At 54.5% G+C, this 17,417-nt stretch overlaps 1 protein-coding gene across 1 annotated transcript in view; it reads left to right on the top strand.

The window, feature by feature from the left end:
• Window positions 1-17,417, top strand: part of CDH23 (cadherin related 23) — a 393,840-nt gene that overhangs the window by 199,019 nt on the left and 177,404 nt on the right. Inside the window, exons 11-12 of the mRNA XM_040242525.1 lie at window positions 11,865-12,014; window positions 12,492-12,650. Of these exons, the coding sequence (XP_040098459.1) occupies window positions 11,865-12,014; window positions 12,492-12,650 (309 nt within the window). The remainder of the gene's footprint in view (window positions 1-11,864; window positions 12,015-12,491; window positions 12,651-17,417) is intronic.

Genomic DNA, 17,417 nt, shown 5'->3' with positions numbered 1-17,417 from the left:
TCGGATGGATCTCCCAAGGCATTCTGCTGAGCAAAAGCAGCCAGCCTCAAAGGCTGCTTCCGAGTGATTCTATGACATTCTCACAAGACAAAACTCTAGTGACAGAGAACCCATCAGTGGTTCCTAGGAGTTTCAGGGTAGGAGAGGATGACTGGAAAGAAAGAGCACAAGGGAGTTTGGGATTGGGGTGGACATCCGTAGCCTGATTGTGATGGGGGAAGCCAAGCTAATCATTCTAAAGTTTATAGAACTCTGTGCCCCCAGATGTCAATTCCACTGCATGTTCATTATAAAATTTATAAAAATGTATATTACTGAAGACTTCTCCACCCTCATCCTCCCAAAAAAAGATGATGTGAAAAGCACCAACACAGGTAACACTGCTGGTGGACTTCTGCGCTCAGCATTGTCCTTCCCTCCACTTCATTTAATTCAACACAGATGTAATGCCACCCTCCTGTAAAGCGAGAAAGGGAAGCTGGAGGGCCACGAGTGCCACAGTGAGTCTGAACCTAACTCAGTAGGCAGTTGGGAGCCATCGACAGTTCTTGAGTGCAAGTGGTACCCTCAGAGCCGATTCCTCTTTAGGTTGGCTAATTTGGACAGGAGAAAGAGGACAGAGACCGAGGGTGATGGCAGATAGCACTAATGGATGAGGGCTAGATGTGGGGTCTGTGCAAAAGGTGAGGGCTGGAGTGAGGCTCGGGTTTAGAATCCCAGGGATGGAAGTAGCAGAAGCTCAGGGGGCAGGCCAGGGCAGAGGCTAGACGGAAGAAAAGATGGCAGCTGCCACCATCTGCCACCATGCCCAGGCTCCTGGTTTCATCTTTCCCTGAACTTAGTTCTTTATCTGAATTCCCTCCATCACCCTCACCTGCTCTCTCTCTGAGTCTCTGTGTTAGAAACTCGATTTTCAGACTTTTTTCCTCACACCCATATATTCACAGATACACCATGCCGCTCATTCACTCATGCCTGTATTGCTTTGTCTGTTTAACCACAATTACTATGTGTCCAATACCTGTGTGCCTGGAAAGGCATGGCATGGGTCATATAGACTGTGCTCTTTGCACACCTGAGCTGTGCCTGGGTTTGACTTCAGGATGCCCCGGGGCAGTTGAGTGACACTGTTATCAGGCATGGTCACCCATCTGCCTAGAGCCCAGTGCCCTGTTCCAGCCCAAGATGCTTTCCATAGGGCACTTATGGTGCCTGTGTTATGAGGGAAGGGGCCCCAAGGCTGGGCAGTCCACCTGGTCAGAGGGCTGGGGGCAGGAAAATGAATTCACTCACTCCCTTCCAGCTCCCAAGACACCCAGGGTCATGGCCTCTAAATAGTCTTGAGTTCTACCCGCCCCATCCCACCCCAAGCCTCTTGAGGCAATGGGATCCCTCTCAGCCCCCCTCCCTGCCACCAAGAGGCACGCTGAAGGTGGACTTGACTATTGGAGAGGCAGAGGAATATTAAGTGGTGTGATTAGCAGCAGGCAGAGTCCCCCCTTCCTGATTTCCATAAGGCGTTTAGATTTCTTTGCCTTGCCACATTTCTCTCTCTGTGGGAACAGGGAAAGAGTTTTAGCATGGTAAATCGACAGAGCCAGGCAGCTGCTCAGTGCAAGGCCCACTACCAGCTCTACACCCTGCTCCTCCCTGCTCTGAAGCTAAGGACAGGCCCCCTCCAGCCAGCGCCAGCAGGCTCATCCTCCTCCACCCTGCCCAGGAGGCCATATGACCTTCTGCGGAAGGTGCCTTGAGGAAAGGCAAGATGATTCTGGCCTTGGGGCAGACTAGGATGCACACCCTTTTATCCTGCATTTTGGCCTGTTCGCCCTGCACCTCTGAGTACACTTACCCTTTAGCGCATTGCCCCAACCCCAGCCAAAATTCTGGTGCAGAGTTTGCTGATGGAGCGAGAAAGGGAATTAAAGCCAGGTATGCGAGTGAGGTCCAAGTTGGAAGATTCTGATCGGAACAGCAGGCCTTATTATTAGAAAAGTGGCCGCATGCTGGCAGGCTAGGCCACGAGGACTCTTCAAGCTTTCCACTGAGGGCAGGTTCCTTCAAACAGGGTCCCATGCAGGAGGGAGCGAGGAGGGAGAGGATCGGGGAAGGGGGGCATGGCCTGGATTCCTTGGGATCTTGTGGGGTGGAGCATATTGTTCCAGAATTAAGAGCTCAGGTCTCATGAATCTCACTTGGTCCCTCTGCCCTTTACATTCAAGGTACCAATCCAGTACCTCTGGCCTGGGCAGCAGTCCCCTGCATGTGTGGGCCTGGAAAGGTCCCTTCCACATAAAGCTTGCTGTTCAGCCACACCCACAGGCACTGTTAAGGGGAGCCTAGTCCTCCCGACGAGTACCCCCTGCAGCCACTTTGTTTCAATAAGTGCCCACTGGGCTGATTGCTCAGGCCCCTAGAGGTCCAGGGCAGCCTAAATAAAGATTTGGATCCCACCAGAAATGACTATTTGCTTGGGACATAGGAATGAAGTCAGAGTAGCTGGTTCCGTCTCTGGGGGTGGTACAGTTAGCTTTGCTGTATCCAGTGGGCACTGGTAGCACCTGTGATCCACGGACACCAGGGCTAAGCAAGGGCTGCTAGTCGGCCATGCACCCATCCTCATTGGTAAGGACCAGCTGATGTGAGCTGCTTGGGGGCTTGAGCCTCTAAAGTGAGCCCAAACTTTGTGGAGCACCTGTGGGACTCAAGGGCTGGTGTGGTTAGAACTAGATGCTTAGACTCCTTGTTTTCCATGCCCAGTGGATGCCATACCTGAGCGGTGGTGCCAGCTGGCCCCTGCTGGGCTCTCAGACTCTCCTTATAGAGTGGGGAACCTATTGTCCTAATTTTTCTGAGATTGCCAAGGTTATAGCACTTTAAACCAGCATCCTGAGAACACTCTTAGTCCCAGACAGACTGGAACAGCTGGTCAATGAGGGGCAGTGCCCATCATCGCTGATAGAGGCTTGAGAGGGGACCCACCCCAAGGCTCTGAACCAGACAAGCCTGGAACACAGAAGAGAAAGGAACAACAGGGCTGAGCTCCCACTGTGTGACATGGGCTTTGCTGGGCTACTGGAGTTGGGACTCAGTGCCCAGGGACAGGAGGGATGGGGACAGGGGCACAGAAAGAGGCCATCAGGTGTAGCTGGGCTTCGGAAATGTGAGATCCCCATAGTGCACTAGGGTAGTGGGCTGCAAATTAGGAAAACAGAATTTGAAAGTGTCTGTCCCTCATTTACTTTAATACAAGGACCCAGTGCTCACTGTATGTAATTCATCTCCCAGCAGTGCTGGGACTGGCTGTAGGACTGACAGACCAGCTCCCTCTGGAGAGATGGGGAGAGGTGTGCACGAGCAGGTGAGTAGCACCTGCCCGCCTCGCACCCTCTTCTGTAGACGAATAAGTAGTACACACGTCTGCTAGCAGTGGAACTGACAGCTCTCTAGTATTCTTTCCCCAAAGTGCCAGCTGCCAATCGGATTGAATTAGATTTCACAGGGGTTTTTGCAATACATGGAATTCACCAGCAAATTACTCTTAAAGAGGGAAAATCAATCATTTGGAGCAGAGATAAGCTGAAGGCAAGGCAGCCTCGGATTGATTCCGTCTGTGCAGGCGTGTGTGGAATTCAACAGATAACCTGCGGAGAAGAGGATGGGATCTCGGAGAGAGGAACCGAGGAGGAGGAGGAGGAGGGAAGGAAGAAGAGCTGGAGGTAGATGGTAAAGCAGAGAGGGAGGAAATGAAAAGGAGACGGCAAGAGGGGAGGGGAGGAAAGCAGGAAGAAGAGGGGCAGAAAAAGAAGAGAGAAATGATGGAGAGGGAGGGGAGGGGCAAGAGGGAAGGAGTGGACAGAGCGAGCAATTGGAAAGAGCACAGAAGGCCATAATCACAGGACCTTGGAGAAGCACCCGGTCCATGCTCCCCACTTCGCAGGTCAGAAAACTTGGGTCCAGAGAGACAAAAGGGCCTGCCCCAGAGAGGAACGGCAGATCCAGAGAAACCTGGTTTTCCGGACCTCAGGCTCACGATGCTCAAGGGTCCAAACCACAGAGAAATTTGGGAAAGGGGTATAGGTGAACTGAGAGCCCAAAACGAGGTTTGTCCTACACACTGCTGCACCCTGGGAGCCCTCTCAGGCCAAGGGCGACTGGGACAACTGGTCAACTAGGGACAGGACTCAGCATCTTGGATTCAGGCCTAAGTGGTGGCCCACTCCCAGGGAAGAAAAGCTGAGGTTCTGAGCCAGGCAAGCCTGGAATGCAGAAGAGAAAAACACAGCAGAGCTTAGTTCCCACCGTGTGGCGTGTGTGGGCTTTGCTGGGCCCCTGAGTGGGAGGGGTACAAGAAGACAGAAGGTGGCTGCTCACCCAGCAATTACCAAGGAGGTGCCAGCATCAGTTCTCCTAGACTCTGGACCTTGGAAGGTCCCTGGGGATTGAGGCAGGGTTAGCGGGTGGAGGCAGTGGCAGCACAGGGCTTCTCCCCATTACCCCTGGACTCTGACTTCACAGCGGGCTCCCAGTGCAGTGGACCTGGGGTAGCTGCCCCCGTGGGCAGGTGGGGCCAGAGCAACTTGGTGTCCCCCTTAAATGTAGGGGCTAGAGGGAGAAGCAGCAAACTCTGAGGTGAAGGGGCGAGGAGGGGCCAGCTCCCTGCCAAGTTTACTCTGGCGTGTCTGATTGGAGTTAATTAAGTGAAGGGATGGACAAAAGGGTGATAAAGAATATGTCTTCTGTGGACTTTGATTTTCTGTCGCTCAATAGCATGGATTAGACAACAGGGCACAGTGGAGGAGGGAAGGAGACCTAGGGCCCCTTGCTTACAGCCAAGTCTTTGTCCTTCTCTGCCTGCTACCTTCATTCCTGGCCAAACCGAGCTCTAGAAATCAGCCCCAGCCCAGGAGTACTCCCCCTTCCCTTCTAGAACAATAATAACCACTCTTCTTTGTTGAGCATTTACTCCATCCCGAGCACTTTACTAAGATTTTGCAGCTCACCCACAATAGCCCCATTAGGTAGCCTTCATTCTTCCCACTTTGCAGATGAGAAAGTTGAGGCTCAAGGAGGTAAAGTTGTGCCAAAAAAAATCACACAGCTGGAAAGAGTATTACCTGTATCTGGACTCAGGTCTAACTCCAAAGCCACCATTGAAGTTTAGGGCCCCACACCCTGGAATCACTGGTCAGAGGGCTCTTCCCTGGCTGGCCCAAGTTTTGGACAGGGCTTCTGTGAGCGTAGCACTGACCCCATGGGCCCATCTCCACACTCCAGATCTCCAGCCCCCTTCCCACCTCAGGGTGTCCCACCAGCTCACAGAGCCCTCTCTGTGCCTTTGGAGTGGTCCCTGGCCCTTCTTCATTGTGACTCATACACTGCGAAGTTGCTAGCCCCGCCCTGCATGCGTGTGACCCTAGTCCTTTGTCTGCTTCTGGAAGGAACCAAGGTGCCCTTCAGGACACCTTGTGGTTCATAGGATGGATGAGGGCCCCCTAGCATTTGGGTACAAAGGAAAAATACACACAAGGCTCCTGCATTAGGGAGACTCCTTTCTTAGGCAAAAAAACATAATCCACAGGTCACCCACCAAAACCTGGTGAGGCAGAGACAACACTGCTGCTTAATCCTATGGGTTATGCTTTATTGTCCCCACTTCACAGATGAAGAAACTGAGGCTCCAGTAGTAGAAGGCCACACAGCTAGGAAGCAACAGAGCCTGTTTTCCAACTCTGAAACCTTCTCCCCACTACATTACACCACTGGACCACCAACCCGGCCATAACCCTGACCAACAGCAGAGGGAGATGAGCATCTCCAAGGGGCAAACTGGTGCCAGCATCAGCAGGGAAGTACCTCAGGATGGGGAGAACCCAGCAAGAGTCGGAGGGATGAAGGAGCCTGGGGGCTAGGTCAGGCCTTCCTCCTTTGGGGCACAGGGTCATCTGCAGAGGGAAGTACCAAGGGATGACTGCGGGAAGCCACATCCAGAGAGAAGTCAGGTGCAGCTTCGGAGAGCACACAGGACAGCCCCAAGCAGGCTTAGTGGCCTGGCAGGGCAGAATCTGCTCCCCAGGAGGAGGGAAGGGCCCTGCATACGGCAGCTGTCAGCCAGGGTGAATCCCACCCCCGGCCTCTGCCAGGGTTGTTGTGAACACTCAGTGAGCTAATAGTTGCAATAAACTCTCAATATATAGTTGAAAACGACATTGGGTCCATCATGGAGCCAGTGTTAGCTGTGGGAGCTGCAAAGAGGTAAGGTGAGAGCGTCCCTGCTGGGCAGTGTCTGCTCTGACCGCTCTCAAGGCCAGCCCTCCACTTCCAGGAGGCAGGGGGAGGCAGCCCCTTCTGGCAGCAGCTGATAACTTGGGCCAGGGGCTGGCGTGCTGCCCTCCACGGGGGGTGGCAAGACTTCAGTCACCAGGAGCAAAGCAAATCATAGCTTGCTGCATGGGGTTGGGGTAGCGAGGAGTGATTTCATGCGTCCTTCTCCCTCCAATAAGTAAATAAAGCCGAACTGTCGCAGCCCCACGGGCAGCTAGGCGGCTCCCCAGCCTGGTGCGGGGAGGGCAGTCGTGGCAGCTCGGCTCTGGGACCCGCGGCTGCCGGCTATCAGCCTTCTCATCGCCTCTCCCAGCTGGAAAAGAATTTAATCCACCGGGCTCCTCTCCACACACACTGGGACTCCTTTTGATGTTTCTCTTATCTTTCCTCCCAACAAAATTGCCCCTCAACAGCTCCAAGAGGGCCTCTTGCCTCTCCCCACCTCCCTCCTTCCCTGCCTCACCAAGTAGCCTGGCAGCAAGCAAGGAACAAGGGCGTGGAGGAGACCCAGCCAGGACTGGGAGAAGCGGGCGTACTCTCTGCCATCTGACTGCCCTCCCCTCCACCTTCTCCCTGATCTTGGGAGAGGTATGCTTTGCCCTTGGGCCACACTCCTGGCATTTAGTGAATATAGGAAGGGTTCTCCAGTGCCATCTGATTCCAGTTCTTTGCACCCATGAGGACAGTGTTCTGGAGAGGGAGTGATATGCAGGAGACCAGGAGAGCAGGGTGGTGAGGGGCTTAGACTCTATGAGTCAGTACTGACCCAAGCTGTCCATCTTGAACAAGTTACCCTCTCTGGCTTCAGTTTCCCTCTCTGTAAAAAGGGGTGGACCAATGCCGATGTCAGTGGGATGTTGTGAGGATTCTGGTTAAGGTATGGGAAGCACATGGTGGGGGCTTGGTATATGGAAGTGGCTATTCTTGAAGGCTCTGGGCCAAGGGCTGCAATTCATAGGGGGTTTGCACCCACTTAGCGAACCAGGTAAGAATCCCATACACACATCCCAAGGGACTGAGAGTCACAAGCCAAGTACCTCTTGGCAGATTCTGGAAGGGGCAGGCTGAGCATTTGAGAGAATTTAGCCAGAGGGGTCCTGGGGTCTCAGGACAGCCATATGAGGGGTCCTGACAGCTGCAGGATCAAGCCTAGTGCACCTCGTCCCCTGGTGGCAGATCAAGGGAAGGGAAGAGATCTCATTCCTTGAGACCCAGAGATCTCACCGGAAGGGGCAGGAAGCCCAGTGCTCTTATCTGGCCAGGTGCTCGCTCTGAATCTGCACTGAGCTCAGCACCACATTCCCAGGTGTCCCCTCCGCCCCTCTGTCTGAACGCCACGGTCTCAGCCCCACTCCGTCCTCTCTCCAGCCTCTCATCCACCACATCTCGCTGGTCAGTTTTCTCACTGCTCCGACTCGCTCCACACCCCGCCACCAGCCTTGCTGTGTCCAGCTGATTCTCAAACATCAGCGCGTATCAGAACCCCTGGAGAGTCTGCTAAAACAGTGCTGGGCCCCAACCCCCGAGTTTCTGAGTGTGACCCCAGATTATGCATTTCTGACAAGCTTCCAGGCGATGCCACTGGTCCCACAGCACACCCGGAGAACTGCTGCTCACTCCAAGTGGTCCTCATCCTTGGGTGCCCATTAGAGTGAGTAGCCTGAGAGCAGCGCAAGCTCCTGACGTCTCGTCTCCTTCACCCCAAGTCTGATGTCCTTGGTCTGGAGTGCAGCCTAGCCATGGAGGCACTTTAAAGCTCCCCCAACAGTGTTGATGTGTGGCTGGTGGGCAACCAGCTGCCCTGCTCGCCCTTCTGGGTCCCTGAGGGTGCTCCAGGCTGCCCTCCCTGTCCTGCCTGAGGTCTTCCCTGACTGTGCAGCGTGGTTCCCTGAAGACCCTCAAAAAATGCAGCTTCCTGGGCCCCACCCCTGAGAGAGTCCGACTCAGTGGCCCCGGGCCTCTGTGTTTCTTCTCTAGCTCCACTGGCAGTTCTGATGTGCAACCAGGTAAGGAGGGCTGTGCGGATGTGATTTGCACTTGGCCGCCAAGTTCATCTTCCTTTTTAAACCCTGGTGTCCCCACTGCACATGGACACGAGGCCAGAGCCCTCCAGATGGTGCCTACAGTGGGCCCCCAGGAGAGACACAACCCCCTGATACTCCAACAGGCTCCCCAGTTTCCATACGCGAACCCTTAGCAGTCAGCTCGCTTGTCTGCCTCATTCTTAGGTATTCATTCCCCTCTCCGCGCCTCTCTTTAGACCAGTCCTCAAATGGTGGGCTCAGACCAGCGGCAGCAGGACCATCACCTGGAACTTGTAAGAAATGCAAATCCATGACCCTCCCCCTCCCCCCACCCCCGCCCCAGACCCACCGAATCAGATATTCCTGGAGGAGGGAGGGCAGCAATCTGTACTTTCCCAAGCCTCCAGGTGATTCTAATACACACTGAGGCCCAAGGACTTCCTGTTTAAAGCCACTTTCTCCACCTGGAATCCATTTTCCCTTCATTCCTAAGACAACCCCTCTCAGGGCAGCCACTTTCGCTGGCGTTCTCTTAGATTCGGCCGCGGAGTGCCCAGCAATGCCATCTCGGCTTGCTCAGCCCACACACACTGCTGGCTGAAATGCCAGTACCTGCCGCTCTCACCTGGGAGCTGCATCTGGGGGACGCCCACGTCAGGCCCCAACTCTGCCTGCGTTGGTCTGGAAGGCACTCGGGCCTGGGCGCCGGGCTCTTATCCTCACGCTGCTGCTCACCTCCGTGAGTTCCATTTCTTCTGGAGGCGTCCCCAGGCTCCAGTGTTCCTTCATGTCCATCATGTGGCCCACGGGAAGAAGCTCACACAGAGGAATGGGTGAGGAAACGCTGCTGAAGCCCCAGCGTCTGAGCACCTGCGGTGCGGCGTGCCTGCTCTGCTCTGGGTTCGCGCTGTCCCGGGGATGGGCTGCGCCTCGGCTCCCGCGGCCGCCAGGACTACAGAGGGCTGTTCTCGGTCATTCTGGCAGAGTTCACTGGTGTCCAGTGAACGTGTGCTGTGTGGTTGTTCTTCGTATTGTCAGCTCTTTGTACAATTGTGGATCAAGCTTCAGAACGTGGTTTTAAGTGGAAGCACGCTACTGTTTATGGGGAAGAGGCAAGCCAGAGATCACAGTGCTTATATGCGCATGGATTTCCTGGGGGAAGATACTAAAGATGGGGGTGTGGTCGTCTCTGGGGAAGACTCTCCAGTGGCGGGGATGGTGGGGAAAGCGTGTCAGTCGCGTGCCCTTTACACTTTTGAACTGTGTGAAGCCTCCCCACGTCTGTTATGCTGTGGACATTTTCTGTGTTAGAAAGATTAAAACATGACAGTGCTTGGGATCATTTCCTCCAGGGGTTCTGTCCAGGGTCCTGAGAGTAGGGCAGAGGGCCACAGCCCCTCCTCTCCCAGCCTCGCTTGGTGAGGAGGGAGGGAGCTCAGGGAGACAGTAGCCCAGCCCCCTCCCAACTTTGTGCCATCTTCCTCTGTGTACCCCCTCCCCGGGTGTGGGGCTGCACAGACCTCCCCAAACCCCAGAACCTGAGTGCACGCCCCCCACACACCCATCCCTCCTTGGCGCCCTCAGAGGCCATGGCCCATCAGTTGCAGAGGGGGCCATTCCTCTGGAGCCCGTGCGCTCCCGAGGTCCATCTCGGCCCCTCTCCCTTACCCTGACCTTGGACCTCACCACGTTCTCTCTGATTCCTTCCTCCTCTCGGTACCTTTCCGGCTTCTTCTCTGTCTCCATACCTTTTGACTGACCGACTCCCACTGATAGAACCTGGTAAGTGAGCCTGGGAAGGGCAGAGGCTGGGAGGCATGGTGGGCAGAGGGGCGGGTTCAGAAAACCCCACCTTCTTGGGGCCAAGGTCCATGGGAGGAAGAGGTATGGATATCAGCTGCTCGGAGCTGTCACAGTCTGCTGGCTTTGGCTATTAGTGCCCCTTCGGGCATTTAATTGGTCCCCTCCATCTGATGGATAGATTCTACGCCAGGGAGCCTAGGAAACTCCACAGCCCAACAGGGCCAGAGGAGCATTTCCCACACAATTTGCGGGAGCCCTTCTGTCCTGGGGGCCCTGGAGGGCCCGCTGCTTGCCTGGACCCCAAAATTGGCAGTCCCTTTATTTGTAGTTGTAAGTAGAAAAAACTCAAGAGACTTAGGGGTAAATGTTAAAATGTATTCATTGCACAAATGTATCCAAGCACCTAAGGGACAGCTCTGGGGGCATCAGGCTTCGCTGAGGGGGTCCTTTCTATCCTTGCTGGGACCATCCTTCCCTCTCTGACTGTGTAAAGGCTTCCAGGTTGCCTGGATGCCCCTCTTTCAAAAGAAACAAGTTCTGGAAGGAAGCCCCTCGACAGACATATCCCTGGTCAGCCAAGAAAAGGGGCGTGCCTCCCTGGCAGCCCCCAATTGCACAGAGGGGCTGTGCTGGACACTAGGCCAGGGAAGGGTCATGCAGGCTGAGGAGGAGACAGTGTCCTTCTGGTGCGGAGAGCCTAGCTCGGTAACCCATTGGGCTTTTCCTCAGAAGTGGAGAGAGGCTCTTGACTGGTTCCAAACCATAGGCCCCCTGCTGAGGTTTGAGATGGGGGGGCTAGTCTGGGGGTTAGTTCCTCCCATGCAGGAGCCTGGATCACTTTCAGAGGAAGCCAATCTCTGGGGAGTCAATAAGCCCTGTCTCCCGCCTTCAGTAGTGGCTACTCCCATGATCTGGGGCGTGAGTAGCATGGAAATAGCACACGTCCTGTGTGAGGACAAGCTAGGTGGCGTCTGAGGGCTCCCTGGGCTCTGGCCCTGATTGGAGTGATCAGAAACACCTGACCTAGAGTGAGGCCTCCTTGCCTGAAACCATGGCCTCTGGCTGCTGGGTTCTGGCAGAACCAGTGAAGGGCACGGCAACTCTGCACTATTTGGGATCCTGTGTCCTCCCGGCCACCATGCCTGGCCACAGAGAGGGGAATACAGGGGTTCACTTTGCCACGCAGCCATCTGGGTGGTTCCTACTCCACATTCCCCCTGATTGACATGATGTAGGAAAAGCAGTTGCCGGCTGCAGCCCTCATGCCCTCTCTGGTCCAAGCTGACCCTGAATGCTTACTTGCTTCATCCCCTCTCCACACCCTTCTGGCCCTCTTCCTTTTCTTTCCACCATCTCCCTGCTGGGTCTTGCAGATACTTCCCCCAGGTCATGTCACTGGAACAGAAGAGGGAGTGGGAGATGGAAAATGAACCAAACCATCCAAGAGAGATACGGTGGGCATCTGATGGGCTGATAAAGGCAAAAAGAATTGGAGGAAATTTCCAGAAGGCCTGGACATGGGCAGGAGGGCCAGGGAGCCAAGCCAGCATCACTCAGGGGAGGCCAGACCACTTTGGGGTGGGGAGTGGACAAGTCCTACTCCGGCCCCAGCACCTCATCTGCCTCCCCTGCCCCTGCTGCCCTGCTCCTCCAGCCACGCTCCAGGCCTTGGCTTCCCACGCTCTGACTGGTTTCTTCTCTCTTCTGACCCAGGGCCTGAACAGCATGTTCGAGGTGTACCTGGTGGGGAACAACTCCCACCACTTCATCATCTCCCCCACGTCCGTCCAAGGGAAGGCAGACATTCGCATCCGAGTGGCAATCCCCCTGGACTATGAGACTGTGGACCGCTACGACTTTGACGTAAGTCCCCTCACCTCTCCTTGGCTGGGAGCGGGATTCCAGGGGAGGCCGGGGGCAACACTGCCCCTTAAATGTCCCCTACTACCTCTCCCCATTCTTCCCTGTGGGTCTGACCTAGAGAAGCCCACCGAGCTATGCCAGGGGCTGGCCTGGGCCTCCCCTTTTCAAGGAGGATGAGGAAATGTCCAGGCATCGAGTGGAATTTTATTAGGTACCATTGCAGTCTCAGAAGCCCATCAAGAGCTGCCCAGCCTCAGCCAGTCCAGCGCCCATTAGCCCCTGCCTCCCCAGCAGATTCTTGGCCACCCTGGCCCTGTGAGCACTGATGGAGGGATTCCCAGGAGCACACATCTGGGATGGGCAGTGACTCACACAGGTGCTCTGAGTTGGGATGGGTGGAGGCCCCAGGGGAACTTATGGGAACAAGGGCTCCAGGAGCATACATGTGCTCACCGGTTCCTTGCTCTGCATACCCAGCTCTTTGCCAATGAGAGTGTGCCTGACCATGTGGGCTATGCCAAGGTGAAGATCACCCTCATCAATGAGAATGACAACCGGCCCATCTTCAGCCAGCCACTCTACAACGTCAGCTTGTATGAGAATGTCACCGTGGGGACCTCAGTGCTAACAGTCCTGGTGAGTCCTCTCTCCCTTGCAGGGCAACTGAGCAGTGGGGTCAACCATCAGGAGGCATCCAGAGGGATTTTGCCCAAGGAGCGTGGGCAGTTAGGGGAGTGGGGGAGGGGTACCCCCAAGCCCCCAGAGGTTGTGGTGTTGGCGTATCAGAGCATCCGGTTTCTTATGATGAGGCTTCCTTGGCCAGGGAAGCAATGTGGAAAAGGCACCCACCTGGGAAAAGATGAAGTTGGGCCCAGGGTTAGTTTTCTGCCTTGTCCCTGAGCTTGAGTGGGCCAGGAGCCCTAGACCTACCTTCTAATGGGGACAGGTGCCAGCTGTCTCTCAGGAGGGCAGCGCTGTCTCTCTGAGCGTGGTCACCACAGAAGAATGGGCTCCTGGACCTCCCCAGCTGTCTTTGCTGAGACCTTGACAGGGGACCCTCCCAGTGTCCATTTGTATCAGTCAGGACTCGTAGTCGCAAGGGATAGAAACCTTTAACTGGCTCAAACAAACAAAAAAACAGGATTGGCTCACGTAACTTGAAAGTGTAAGTGATTTCAGTCATGGCTGTATCCAGGCGCTAGGTTGGGCAGGGATCTGATTTCAGCACTGGCCTCTGCTTTTTTGTATTGGCAGAGAGGCACACCAGCAGCCCTAGGCTCACTTCTCATCAATTTATCAACCCCAGTGGGGGAAAAGAAATGTTCTTTTTCAGTAGTTCCAGCAAAACTCCCAGAGCTGACTCTCATTGACCCAGCTTACTGGGGCACCATAATTCTGATATACCAGAGATGCGTCATGCTCCCCCTAGTGGAGTCAGGGCGTGGGTCAGCCCCATTCAAATTACATGGACTGAGACTGGGACAGCGGCTATTCTACAGCAGCCTCTGTTATCAGAACAAAGACGGTTGCTGAGCAGATCAGTGGCAGATGTGAGCTACACAGGCTCAGGGGCTTGCCCATAGTAGGTGCTCAGTAAAACTTAGAGCGTTTAAAAAAATAGAAAAAAAAAAAAAAACTTAGAGCATTTAACCTGCTGCTGCCCCTCCCTGCCCACTGAGGCCCCCAAAATTCTTGCCCTTCTCACTGCATTCTCACTCCAGGCACAGACATTGCCTGTTGATCCCAGACCCCGTACTCCAAAGTGTGTTTACTCTACAGACAGATGGTATGAAACTGTTTTCAGCCCCCAGGTCCTTCCCATCTGACAGTTATTAATTTTTCAAACAGATGTTTAGCTAGGCAGGCCGTCAGACATAAACAGTAAGTCTGCTGCGGCTGTTTTCTTCCCGGATGCTTCCCCAGCCCGTGGCTCCACCTGCTTTCACCGAGTTGCTCCTTGCAATCAGTCACCTGGTGCTTGAGGCCCCATGGGCCCTCCTGCAGCCTCTAAGGGCCCCACCAGTGAGCAAGGCCAGGGGCTCTGGCCTTCTGAACCCGAAGAAATCCTCTTCATCCCCCCAGCCACCTTCCAATGTCAGGGTGAAGGACACCCAAGCAGCCTGTCTCTCACAGGGCCTGTGGCCATATGGATATACTGTATGGCAAGGAGAATGAACAAACTGTAGCCACACTGAATGTGGATATATCTCACAAAAATATAATACTGCGGAGGCGGGGGGAGCTCTACATGAAAGAATACTTCTTGTTATGATTCCCTAAGTCTAAAACAGATGCAAAATTGATCTGTAGGAAAAGGGATCAGTATAGTGGTTATCTTTATAGGAGGCAGTTCTGATGTCATAGGATGTTCAGGGGAAGTTCTGATGTCATAGAATGTTTTGATTCTTCATCTGTTTCTGGTCACATGGGGTGTGATCTTTGAAAATTCATAAGACTACACCTATGACTTGTGTACTTTTCTACATATTATACTTCAATAAAAAGCTTATACTTAAGGCCCATGCTTGGCAGGTGACTAGGGATTCCTTCCTGTCACTCTTGCTGGAGAAGAAGGGTCTTGCTTTGCAGTCCCCATCTCCCATGGCCCTGGCAAGGGTTGAGGGAGCCTAGGGGGCAGGGGTGGGGTGTGAGGTGTAGGGTGGCACACCTCTTGGCTGATGCCCAGCTGCAGGGCCAAGGACTATGTGTGAAGCCCAGTTCCATCCAGGGTTGGCACTGGAGAGTAGGTTCCCATACTGGATGTCCTCAAGCACTGGAGTAGTTCCTGGGCCTGCATGGACCCCCTGCCCATGACCCCTTTCCCAGCCTCTCTGGATGTTTAGCAGATGTGGTCAGCTTCTGTGGCTGCCTGAGGGTCCCCACTAAGGCCTGGCTCATCTGGGCCGCCTCTAGCTCCTGAGTGTGTCTGTCAAGCCCTTTGCACCTTCCTGTCACAGCCCCAGCCCCAGGGTCTGTGGAACTGTGCAGCTGTGAGGGGGCCGTACACCCCATGATAAGCTTTAGCAGCAGGATTCTGTGTCTGAAGGAGCTCAGGTTCCAGAGTGAAACCATGGGCCTTGCCTCCCTGCCTTCACTGCGTACTCCTCGACCCATATCACCTCTAAGAGCCTTCATTTCCCATCTGCAAATGGGTATGATTCCCCCGACCAAGGCTGCCCTCAGTAGGTGTGAATGACAGATGTGAAAGCATCCCCGTGGTGACCCCCGCTCACTGTCATCTCCCATCTCCCCCCAAGGTACTTCCAGAGCTTCTAGCAGGTGGCAAGTTCATGGTCACGCCCGCCACACCCACTGCCCTGGCTTCTCCCACCCTGCCCTTCTCCCCTCGGATCCAGTGTCAGCCCAGTCTCTCCACCTGCTTTGCTCCAGGAGGGGCTGAAGTTATAGCCACCTGCTCAGAGACTGTGAAATTCCTTCTCCTTGACCTTTTCTGGGATGTTATTAAAATGTTTCATGGGCAGCTATGTCAGAAAAAAAAAAAATATGAAGAAAAGGAAAATGTTTTAATTTGCACTGAAGGCCAAGGCAGAGCCTGCTGCAAGGGGCCTCTCTGAACTCTCACTGCATCCCAGCTGGGATGGCATCTCTTCTTACCTCCCTGCTCCCTGAACCTCCCTCACCCCAGGTTTTGAGACCCTTACAGCCCCCAGCTCTAGAAAAATGAGCTGCTGCTGGTGGAGGGGAAAGGGCAGGAATGTAGCGGTCACAGGCTTGACCTTGAGCCCCACTCTGAAGGGTGACCACGGAGGGGAAGGCTGTGTTGGGGCACCCTCACCACGTGTTTGCTTGTGGGGTATGTGTGCATATGTGCACAGACATGTCCTTGTGTCTGTGTCTTTATTTGTGTTTGCAACTACGTGCACTCAGATACGGGTATATATACCCGTGTGTATGGTGCTGGTGGCTCCCCATCCTCTGGGTTGTGTGGTTTCTTCCCCTCTCATATCCCCAGCCTGCTCTGTTTCTCACCTTCCAATCCCGCCTCCTGACCTAATAGTAATAGGACTTGAGTATAAAGACTGAGGGGTTTTAGGATTCTTCTGGGCTTCGGGCAGCCCTGTAGCCTTGCTGATGGGTACTTGGGTTCTGGTGGGGTATGTGGGTGCTGCTGAACAGTAAGAGAGCAATCTAAACATGCATGGAACAAATGTTTTCTGAATCCCCACTACTGTGTCAGGCACATGGCCTGAGGATGCAGTGGTGATGTGAGTCTTGCCCTCATGAAGTTTATAGTCTCTTGGGAAGGCCTGATGTTAGTACTAAGAAATGAATCTTTATATTAAGCATTACTTGCTGTGTGGAGAGATCAGGGGGTTGTGAAAACCTGTAACAGGGCACCTGACCTTGACTGGGCTTGGGGACGGCTTCCCTGAGGACGTAGCAATTGAGTAGGGATTAACAGGTGAGCAAACGGAAGGAAGCACATTGGAGAAGAAGGGACTGGTATGTGCAAAGGCCCTGTGGCTAGAATGCAGTCACGGGCGTGTGATGTGTAAGGAAGTGGAGTGCTGCTCCTCTGCGGGGGGCGTGGGGGCGGGGGAGGTTCAGCAGTCTGTCTTCCTCCTGAGTTGTGCCTACTCCAGATGCAGCCACTGGGCTGCTGTCCTGATAGTGGAGAAGTCTTGTGTTCATCCATTCACATTCTCTTACCCATTCCATCCTGGTGGCCTGTGGCCGGCATTTGGGAGACAGCTGGCAGAAAGGAGCCAGTCTGGCCTCCTGTAGTATGGAGTTCGTGTCCCCAGGGCAGTGAGAGGAGGGCACTGGGGAGGAGCAGCAGCCGGAAGGGCAGGTCTCATCCCACTTTCTTCTCTGCTCCCGGGATAGGGGGTGCTCAGCAGAGACGGGCAGAGGACGGACTGTTGGACAAGACAGGAGTCTTCCCTGGGCAGGAAACAACGCAAGAAGGAGATGTACATAAGGGCCCTGATGGGCAGGTGCGAGGCCCAGAACCAGCTCAGTGTGCTTAACCCAGGGATGGAGTGCCAAACCTCCTGGCTCCTCTTCCATACCATCCTTGGGAGGCTGGTACCGTCTCAGGCAGGTCCTTGAATCCTGTTCTGTTGTGGACCAGTCACTCCTTCTCTGGGATGTGGTGAAGGAAGTCGTGCCTGCCTATATTGCCTAGGTTGCTGGGAGGCTTCAGCAGAGTGGGATGGATGAAATAGCTAAGGGTTTACAGACCTAAATTGTGGTTCTTACTGTCACTGGCCTTAAAGGGCCCCATCTGGGCACCCTTCAGCCTGTGTGTAAGCCCAACTCTGCCAAGATGGGCCTGCTTCCTCCCCTGCCACCTGGGGAGGTACCCTGACAGGATCCTACCCGGGAGTATTGTGACAGTTCAGTAGAATGGTGGGTAAAGATGCTTGGCGCTGAGCCTGG

This window comes from Oryx dammah, unplaced genomic scaffold (genome assembly GCF_014754425.2).
Source record: "Oryx dammah isolate SB20612 unplaced genomic scaffold, SCBI_Odam_1.1 HiC_scaffold_6, whole genome shotgun sequence".
NCBI classification, from domain to species: Eukaryota; Metazoa; Chordata; class Mammalia; order Artiodactyla; family Bovidae; genus Oryx; species Oryx dammah.
Note: the sequence above shows the minus strand (reverse complement) of the source record. Positions and strands in the feature narration are given on the sequence as shown.